The sequence below is a fragment of the Seriola lalandi genome, unplaced genomic scaffold (genome assembly GCF_002814215.2).
Source record: "Seriola lalandi dorsalis isolate HSWRI2012SDOR001 ecotype SW California unplaced genomic scaffold, Sedor1 jcf7180002054945, whole genome shotgun sequence".
Taxonomy (NCBI): domain Eukaryota; kingdom Metazoa; phylum Chordata; class Actinopteri; order Carangiformes; family Carangidae; genus Seriola; species Seriola lalandi.
In genome coordinates, this window is record NW_019525496.1 from 1,564,056 (window position 1) to 1,574,588 (window position 10,533).

At 42.6% G+C, this 10,533-nt stretch overlaps 1 protein-coding gene across 2 annotated transcripts; it reads right to left on the reverse strand.

The window, feature by feature from the left end:
- Positions 1-1,339: 1,339 nt before the first annotated feature.
- Positions 1,340-9,021, reverse strand: zfand5a (zinc finger, AN1-type domain 5a). 2 transcript variants are annotated; one of them, XM_023394008.2, is made up of 6 exons: positions 8,693-9,021; positions 4,988-5,149; positions 4,432-4,534; positions 4,228-4,313; positions 3,563-3,691; positions 1,340-3,389 (listed from the first exon to the last, which is right to left on the reverse strand). In XM_023394008.2, the coding sequence occupies exons 1-6, from the start codon at positions 8,721-8,723 to the stop codon at positions 3,241-3,243; spliced, it is 660 nt and encodes a 219-aa protein (XP_023249776.1). In that variant the 5' UTR covers positions 8,724-9,021; the 3' UTR covers positions 1,340-3,240. The 2 variants fall into 2 exon arrangements, with proteins under 2 accessions (XP_023249776.1, XP_023249777.1); XM_023394009.2 differs by having other exon boundaries at positions 8,774-9,020.
- Positions 9,022-10,533: the final 1,512 nt, after the last annotated feature.

Here is a 10,533-nt window from a genome sequence, read left to right on the forward strand (position 1 = left end):
AGTAGAGGAGGAAGATGCAGTTAATGTGGGTGTGACTGTTTACATGAAAGAGAGGAGGTGTCTTCATGTTTGTATTTATTGCATGTCACTTCATGTAACTTCCAACCACTTTGCACATCTGGCAACAACATCTGCCATTTTCAGGTGGCCATAATCTCTAAAGTCTTTCGTCTAGTGAGCCAGCTTTTTAACCTCAGCCGCACCCAATGACAGACAGAGTGAGACAGGGAGAGAGGGTGACATGGATAAATGGGCTGCACACATCAGTGAAACAAATTATAGGTTAACGTGTGTGGTGGGTGGGCGAGAGATTACTGACAATGGAGTGTGTGTCCAGCTTTTTTGCACATGTGCACACACACACACAAAGTGTGATTCAGGATGTCTGCAGTTGTTCCAGGTCATATTTGGAGTGTGGTTATCCTCCTCTCATCTGTCACTGCATTAGTTATGAAGTGCACTCTTCTGTCCCCTCTGGCTTTAAGGACAGGCAGACGTCGTCAGTGATGACTTTACCTTATAATACATTCTCAGTGACTGAATTTAGACACCTTAATAACAACCTTGAGTTTGAATATTAAAAGGAGCTGATGTTTTTCACCCAAAATGCCTTTGTGTAAATCCTCCATTGTACTTAAGAATTGCCTCCAGACAATGTGATCTCTGTAGCTTTCTGTCACAGGGACACCACATGAGCACACCTCAGCTGTCTGAGCAGCTGTTGCCATGATGCCATCTGTGAACACACTTTGCCCCCGGAGCTCCTGACAGGAGTGCGAGAAAACACATCGTCTCTGAGACACACACATCATGTGTGTCCTGCATGTACAGCGTTGGCCTAGATCGAGTGGAACAGGATCATTTTCTTCCAGGGTCTGGGGATTAATACTTCCTGTGTGACCCAGACATGGTTTGGAAAAAAGTCTCTTGAGCAAAGTTTACAGCCTGTGCTGCCAGCTCTCTGTATTAACACGAGGACGCTAAAGAGGCCGGGTTAGCCTAGGTAAAGTATTACAGAGCAATGCTGGAGTTCCTGACATGTGGCTCCTACACTATTCTTGTCCTGACTCAAATTAGTTCCAGCGTTCACTCTTCACCAGCTTGTGCTGATTCATCATTAACTTCATCTTCCCAAAACAGCCTCATTTTCAAAGTCATATTTACTGTGCTAAAATATAATGCACCTGATGACTCCGACGGGTTTATCTCCACATAAAGGATCATAAACTGTGTGAAACTGTTGAAAACAAAAGGTTGAAATAGCCAAACACATTTTACTAAAACTCCAACAATACTGAGAAATGGTGAGCTGTGCAAGTCAACACACAATGAGGCTTGGTAATGTCTCTCTGTACAGTTTTATTTACATGATACTATTCTGTCGTAATGCTGGATAGCAAGATTATATGTAATACATAAATATCAACACAGTTTGTTGTTTTTTCATTTTTTGTACAAATTTGCATATAACTAAGAATCAGAAAGGAAAAACTCAAACGGATACATACAGTTATCTTTTAAATGAAAAACACATCCTTACAGGGGAGGAAAAAAAGGGGATTAACACAAGTCACAAACATACGTGGGTTTCAATGTGTCAGGCAGCCATGAAAACACACTTTTGCACAGGTATGTGCACGTGCACGCGCACAAATACACACACGCACACTTCTCTACGGTGCTCTATAGCAGACACACAGACCAATAGCTGTTAGACAGATGAGAAGTTACATCTAATCTTGGTATCTATTATTTTTCATAAATCTAGCTCTGGCATGCTCCTGTAGTTCTGTAAACATGTGCTGATAAACCGGGTAGCTCCAAAGACAAAAGGGTTGGGGAACAACACACCCACCCACCCAAATACACACACGCGCACACACACACACATACGCGTACACACACGCGCACACACACACACACACGCGTACACACACACACATCTCACATGAACGTTCTGTTAGCGCATTTTAAAAAATAAAACAGAAAAGAAAATCATGGTTCACATACTCTAACTCCACAAATGCACTGAATACATGCGCTAACATCAGTACAATATCAATGGAAGAGAAAAAAAAAAGCTATTACAACATAACAGATAATTGTCTCTCAGCAAATAAAATGTCGGAAACCCTAAGTTGAGTGATGCCAAATATTTCTGAAACACTAATGCAGATGTAGAGTAACTCATGCATTTATCCCATTCATTCATGCCCCTACAATATTGTAGCCTAAAGTCACCAAGTTACCAGCCCTGCCAGGGAAGGGTGCCATCCTTCCTCTCAGGCCACACGTCGGTACACACAGCCCTGCACCAGGCGTCTGAGATTACAATCTGAGCTCAGACCAGTTGGGGAACTCCTTTACCCATTATATCCATTGAAAATGTTTAGACTCAGTGAAACGTGGAGTAATTTGTTTGCCCCTGTCTAGCATGATACCTCCAGCCATAATGGAAGCAGCCTCGTCACAATCAAACCGATCACAGTCGACACAGACTTGATCACAGGGTCACTGAGGCTGACTATCAAGATGATCCATTGTTCTGCTGGGGTCAAAGCTGATGAAAACAAAGTAAAAGGGAAGACGACAAAGCTTAACGCAGCAGCTGTGAGGTAGGTAAAGCTAGGAAAGACAGAGACAAAGTAACAAAGCCCCTTGTGCATGGTGGGGGACAGTTGTACGGTTCTCCAAACATTGACTGACTCCAGTAGCAACAGGGCAGGGAACACGAAGTTCAAAACGTTGAAGGACACAACTCTTGTGGACTGTTACTGTGTAGTCTGAACGCTTTGAAAGACCAGCCAGTGTCTGACACATGACAGGGTCCGAGTAAAATGGCTGTTTACGGTTTGGCACAAAATGGCGCCTGGTTAGGGTGAGAGGAGCACAGCATATCCTGGACAGTTAGCCTGGGCTGCTTTTAATAAGACAATACATATTCTTAGAAAAAAAAAAGGACTCAACAGCGGCAAAAATCACACCACAGAAAATAGGATAAAACAAACTAATGAATTAATCAAAAAAAGGAGAAAAGTGATCATTCATGCATCTCCCTCAGACAGGATCTTTTCATTTTTTTCTTCTTTTTTTCCCATTATTTTCTTGAGGTTGTAATTTTGTAAATCAAGTCCTTTCAATCCTCACTCATGCCAGTGCTCATTTCAAAGGTTCACACTCATATTCCAGTCTTTGTCAAAGGTGTTGTCATCGTTGCCGTCACTCCTGATTTTGTCAAATCTATATTCTCTGGATCTTGTCAGCCACCACAACGGGGTTCTCTTTACGGATCTTGGCGGCAGCCTCGGCCTTGTAATCATATGGACAGTTGTGCTTGTCGGAGTACCGGTGGATGCCACAGAACAGGTTGCCACAGCGACAGTCGAAGCCTGGAAACACAAAGGTAAGGAGTCAAAGCTAGAACCAGAGAGGTGAACAACTACACAAGAGAGGTGCTAAGAACACTCCTAGTCTTTCCATCTCTGACCAGTAAAACAGTTATCACTGACAATAATAATGTGTTGAATCAGCTGCCCCTTCGTGTCGTGTCCCCCTTGCTCACCTGTGAGGCCCACCCTTTTGCGGCACATGAAGCACCTGTTCTTCTTAGGTTTGGGGGTGTCACCCTTGCTTTCTTCACTGCTGGAAGAAGCTACAGGAGTAGGGCTAGAAGCAGCAGGCTGGCTTACAACTACAGATAAAGACAAAACAGGGGGAAAACATACATATTAGTCATGCTGGGTTTAATTTACCATGATCTGATATCTTTAACCTGCAAGCAGCAGATGAACGAGTTTTGTTCATATTTCTGTATGACATGCAAACACACTGGCAACTGAAATTGTGTACTTTAGTCCTAAACGATATTAATTAGTGCATTCCTTATCTGTAAATTGCCCTGTCTCGTTCTTGGCAGAAACTAGCGCATTACTCTGAGAAAGCCTCTGGCAGTCTGCATCAAATCTGAGAATGCCCTCTGGTGTGGAGGTATTTTTAAACAGATTTATTTTTAGGCAGCCTCTCTTTCTTGGAGGCTGTAAGTAAAACCAACAGTTGGGCTTAAGGTATGCAGTGAAGCATTAAAAATAAACTGAGGCTACAGTGGGTTCTATGGGGTGATGTTTGCCTTAAGAAGTCTGTATGTAAGAAGTCACGTGCATGTGTGTCTAATGTCTGCTCGCCTGTCTGTTAACTTCAAGTGTCTTTATGCGTGTCTGTGAGTTTTACCAGGCTCTAGGGGTTCTGGCTTGTCCTCTCTCGAGATGCTCATCTCTGTCATTTGTTGAGTCACAGGAAGAGAGCCTTGAATAGTTCTGAAGGTTTACATAAAGGGAGACAGGGAGGGATGAGCAGGAGACCAGTCAACCAACAGTTCACATATTCTCCAATTTTAAGAACAACCTCGAACAGTCAAACACATCCAACACTGACCTAGACATGTCGGGTGAAGAGGCGGGGGAGGCATCAACCTTGGCTAGACTGGCTTCTAGTCTCTGAATGGCTGAGGCCTCTGAGGTAGGACTAGCAGCTGAACCTGGATGAGAATGGAGAGAACTCCATTAGACAAAACTCAAACAGAAAACAGAATTGTTTACAATCAATACAAAGTACAAAAAAATGTATAATCATGGGTGAAGTCAGAGAGGAATACTTTTTTTTTTGTTTGACATCATAAATGTCTAAAAGGAGTGAACACCCCCCAAACCTTGAACAGTGTCATGAAGAAAAACAGCTGTCTTTCATTACACAGAGTGGAAAAACAGAGAGGGAGGGCAAGGGGGAGGAGAGCTGGGAAAATACACTGACTGGCCTAGAACTGATTGTATTTCAAAACAATGTCTACACTTCCTCAAGTCACTCCTTATCTCTAGCTGAAAATATATAGAACGAGCCTCGTTTATTTGTTTACATCATAAACACATGGCCTCTGTAATCAATCTGGATTGCATACTATCTGTTTTTAGTGTATTTTTGTGTGCTGTCTTACCCATAGGGCTGAGGGGGCTCATGCGGTCACTGCTCTGCTGCCGTGTCAGGTGTTCCTTATAACATACGGAGCACATACCATTGGTTCTCGGGTTGCCATAGAAACCGCAGCCTGTGGCACAAAGCATGGGCACCGGGCTCTGGTTCGTCTCTTGGGCCATTGCTAACAGAATAAAAGAGAGACAGAGTGAGAATGCTTATTAAAACACACACGCACACATAGAAAGCATTTTTCTGCATGAACACCTTGATGTCGGATACAACTGAAGGCTAAAACATTTTCCATCACAGGACACATTTCCCTGTGTGTTGCAGTGTCAACAGGGCCGACAGATAACAGGAGAGTCGTATTATGAAAATTTAAGAACAACATGCCTGCCTGTTTTGACTTGCCCTTTAGCATGAATACAGTAATGAACGCTTCACCACAGGAAGCCCAGAGAACAAACAACACTCAGTGTGTTCTGTTCAGCACCTTTGGCAAAAGCTGGACTCTGTTCTGTCCCACAGCTTTGTTCACTGTTGTGTCCCCCTTCCCTCCCTCCATCTCTTCCACCCCTTCACCCCTTTTCACAGTTCTGAGAACAGTTTGGCTCTTCCTGGAATTTGACCCACCTCATTTTCATATCTGTGAACCGCTTTCTTTAAACTTTCTTGTATAATGTCTTCCTTCCTCGTAGCTAATTACAGACACAGAGTTATAGTCATTTCCTCATAACTTAAGGCAATTATGTTTTATGTTAATGAAAAAGGTCACAATTGAACAATAGGCCTCCGGGCTAACCTGAAACCTTATGACTTATGAAGTAATTGTGTGTCATGATTATGACAAAAACAATTATTGACAATAACTACCACTCCCTCAACGGCCTATTCTCCGCCTCTATCTAGACAAAAAATGACGCTCAGACTCACTAGCAGTATCTCAGCCAAAGAACAAAAACAACACACTGGGTAAAACAATATTCAGTCTTCACCAAGATAATGAATGAGAATGAACAAAGCAGGTCGACAGTTTCAGAAAGTACTCCCCTCCCCACCCCGTGGTTCTTGCCACAAAAGGCATTTCAAAACTTCCAGAGTCATTTCTCCCCACACATACGCCCAGAAAACTAGCGTGTATGTGCGTAAGTTGGTGAAACGTGTAGCCCTATGACGTTGTTGCCCCGTCCTGCTGCAATGCAATACAGCAGGAAGTTGCATAGTGGGAGACGCTGCCTGTGAGGCAACAGATCAAAAACACCATGGTGAATGAACAAACAGACAGACAGGAAGGACTAGATTAGTTAGTTAAGAGGTATCCTGTCTGCCAGTCCTGCCCTGGCTGTTTTACAAATCATCTGATCAACTGATACTAGACTCAAAAAACACAACAAGCATCTGGCAACAGTATCATACTTCCCTTGTAAACAACCTTTGGCCCTGTTGTGCTCTAACATGGCAGCTGCTTGCTCATCTATATTCTGGTCACAGACACAAACAGGACAGGCGAGCTTAATGTTCCAGGAGAGGCTGGCAGTTGTTTCAGAACGTCCTGTCAACTCACTCGAGGTATACTGATCACACCAACAAGTGCTATTAAATCTTCAGCTACCCCCCACCCAACCCCTCCTTCCTCCTCTCTTTCTGTGCCCCTGCATGCTATCCCAGCCGTGTCAACAAAGGGTTTCCTTGGAAAAGCCCACAAAGACCTTCTCTCCCTGTGCGTCACATGTTCAACTGCTGACTGCTGAAAAATATCAGACATGAGGTCTGAGCCAGAGGTTGGTATGAATGGTGTAGCTTGAAAGATTTTTTTCTTAACAAATGACCAGCAGAATCAGTCTCTTTAAACCCAGTAACAACAGTTTATTATATAGATAGCTACATTTAGATTGTAAGATTTGAGCTACACATCTAGATTACATGTTCTTGGACAAGGTCTCTGAGCTAAAACAGCCCCTAAAAAGAAGGATATCAATTTAAACCAAGACTACATCACAGCTGACAACAAAAAGTACACCAAAAAGGAACGACAAACAAACATGACAAGGCCCGTAGCAGTTAACAGATTAACCATGGCTGTTGACTTTCTGACACAAAGGAACAATGGACAGTGTGGTTCAGCTGTCACGTTTGGCCCCAGCTGTCAGACAAACAGCAAGCATGTTAACCTACCCTTTACTAAGACTTCTCACAAACAGGGATAAGGTAGGAGGTAAAAATCACCCAGGCTGAGCATGTTTAAATGTGCCTAGCTTTCAACCTGACACACACACACTGCATACTTGAGAAGTTTTGAATGTTTAATGATCAAAGGAGGTCTTTTAGAGAGAAAAGAGCACACATGCTGCTCATGAAATATAACATATTTTTGTTTATGTTGTCATTATCACCAACTGGGGATCATCACTCATCAACCTTGATTAATTAACAGTTATATTAGTAATTACTGCTAGTAAGCATAACAAATACCCTGTGTCTCGTTTCCTGACACTGGCAGGAAGATGAAACTACCAGACTATGCCATTTATCACGTGTTGTGTATTGTAAAATACATCAGACAGGGCAAGTCAGGGGCTTTCCAGTACAGGGGGAGATTACCGGTCACAATCATTCACCACCAACTTCCTTTCACAAAAAATCCAAACACTCAACATTAAAATATGAAAACTTGTCGGACTTGAAATTGTGCCATTTGGTTTCTATGGGGTGAACATCTGAACGCACTTTGAAAGACAAAGGTGTGATCATCTCTAGCAAACAAAAGGGGAAGACTGTGCTCCTATATCAGCCGCAAGCTTAGCTCATATTTCAGGCCCTGCTGGGGTAAAAACTACTGAGTCACACTGAAGGACAGAACAGAAAAAAGCCTGTTGTTTTGTTACAAGCACACAGTGATTATTCTCTTTAAAAAGGGGCAAAATGTTGCAAATAATCATTAAAGGCGATGGTAAGGAAACAGCACTGATGTTTTCTGAAATAACCCACAGTCTAGACATTGTGGTCTCTGCTCCCTTTGTTTCTTCTTTCTCCCTTTGTCTGCAATCTCTCTGCTTCCTGTTTAGACATCGTTTTGTATCTCCTCGTTCTCGCAGCATTTCTATTAATAAACCTTTTCTACGTATTTTCAACGAAGCATTGAGAACAACCTCTATTATATAATCACACTTAAGTACTTAGAAACGACTTGGTGGTGCCACATAGCTCTTAACACCGAGCAAATCTCGTTTTCTCCAAAGCTGAAACTACTGCAAACACCGGGCAGAGCTGTACTGGCACTTCATTTAATATTTAAGCAAATGCTCTGTAGAAATTTCAGAGCAACTCTCTCGCTCTACTTGCCTATTCGGCTTATGAATTTTCTATTTGTAGACAGGAATTAGCTGGCTTTGGTTCCCCATCCCCCAGCTACAGGCAAATAGAAAAACAGAGACAGTAACCAGCACTAGCTAGCTCCCTCCCTTGTTTTTCCCCTCGAACAGACCGAGTCACGTTCGAGTGCTTGTGATATTTCCATTAAGGAGGATGAGATGATAGAGGTAGTGTTGGTGGTGACAACATCCACCAGCAAACAACCGGAAAAAAAAAGAAAAAAGAAAGAAAAAAAAGCTTGTTTACCACACAAAACCATAACGCACACACCACCTGACCTTTCAATCCACCGTTAAAGGTCGCCATGACCGACCATCAGCTTAGTTTAAACACCCCTCTTTTCGTTGTTTACCTCGACAAGCTGAGCTCACTTCAAAATTCATCCTTGTCGTTAAGAAAAAACAAAAACAAAACAATAATCCAAGATCATCACCTGCTAAAAATCGATGAAGTTTCTCGCGAGACGACGACGATGGGGGGGGGGAAAGTGGCCGTTTGTCTTGGCAGAAGAAAAAAGGTCGTGGGTTTCAGGGTCCTGGTAACGTCCGTTTCTGTGTCTGGCTGTGTTTCTGTGGCGCTGTCCTCCGTCAGGCAGGTTTAGATGGGTTTAACTGTCCCTTCCTCGCCCTCCTGCCTCTCTTTCTTTCTCTCTCCGTCTCCCGTTCCTTCTGGATGGATGTTTGTTTCCTTCTTTAGTAAGAGGGGTGGCGGATGATGTCACGGGTAAAACAACGTGTCGCCATTGGCTGCCCGCGGAGCCCCCGAGCTCTATGTACAGTTCTGCGGGGGGGGGGGGGGGGGGGGTAGTAGGGTGTGCGCGTGCGCGTAGCGTGTGTTGCGTTATTACACATGTATTCGTCATCCTCCTACAAGGACACGAATCTTTTTATTGAGTAATCCACCTAGATGAATGGATAAATTAATAATGGTGCTGACATGACTGATGACTGTATTTGAAAAAAAAAAACTATGATTAAGAGGCCAATCTTCAGGGAATGCCTCTTTGTACAAGATCCCCCATTTCTGTGAGAGGACACTTTTTGTTGGTAAAAAACAGCCTCGCCCCTCCTATTACATAGTATGATTGTTTTTGTCAGAGGAACAAAGCCAGAGCAGATTTATGACTAAAAAGATATACAAGTCTGTTTGTTAGGGGAGAGCTGAGAGAGTTGACACTAGATACACACACACACACACACACACACACACACACACACACACATTTGTGTTGACATTGAGAGTGTAAACATGTTTTCTAGGTGGTAACAACAAATAAGATGGTGGGTAATCCAAACTGATACCAAGTAATACCAGTAATAGCCTACCAGAATCACAGATATTGATACTAAAACCAATGCTTTTTTATACTTAAAATAGTTTATGCCAAACTTACAGTGCTATTGTCTGTAAATGCAATTTAAAACACAATGGTTTATTTATGTATTACCTTATTTATCTAATTAGTTACCAAGTATGTTTATGGTGTGAATTCTTGAGTGTTCATGTGCACAAAATACGATCTATTGTAAAACCAATGAATCTTTCAATAATGATTCTTAGACTTTGAATAGATAGTATCAATCTGTAAGGTGTTTCCTCCCACCCCTAGTGAGGACCCTCATTTACATAATGCTTTACTTAGCCCCTAGCCTCTAATCCTAACCTTAATTATCACCATTACATGCCCAACCCCAAGCATTTACTCTAAACTGAACCCAAACATAATTCTAACCTTTATCCCAAAACAAAATCTTTACCCTCACACACCTCTCAGAAGATCTGGCCCAAGTGAGGCCAAAATGTCTTCACTTTGGAAACATGTCCTCAATTCGTCTGTACCTCAAATACGTCCTCACAAAGATAAACATAAAGTACAAGAGCATACAGACATGCTTGTGTTGATGTTGAGAGTGCAAACATGTTTTGTGGGAGGTTGCAAAAGATAAGAGCTGAGCAGCACCTAGAGAGCAGGATATTTTCAGGATGCACTGTTGGAAAATGATTGTGAAATCCATTTAGGTCTCTGATGTGAGCAGTTGCAGCAAACAGTGTTGTAACTACCACTGAGGACACTGAGGTCATGAGCTCAGAGTTGTTTCAGGGAATTTGGGGGATTTTAAAGGACCCGAGGAGAAGTTTCTCTTCTGCAGTTAAATTACACACTGAGAGTTTTAAAGTCTGATTCTGATGTTA

Excerpts from the sequence above, each read along its gene's own strand:
- zfand5a (XM_023394008.2), bottom strand. The coding sequence starts at position 8,723 with ATGAATTTTGAAGTGAGCTCAGCTTGTCGAG. Across the intron at positions 4,535-4,987 it reads GAGCCCCCTCAGCCCTATGG|GTTCAGCTGCTAGTCCTACC; the intron begins GTAAGACAGCAC and ends ATTCTCATCCAG. Across the intron at positions 4,314-4,431 it reads TCTTCACCCGACATGTCTAG|AACTATTCAAGGCTCTCTTC; the intron begins GTCAGTGTTGGA and ends GTAAACCTTCAG.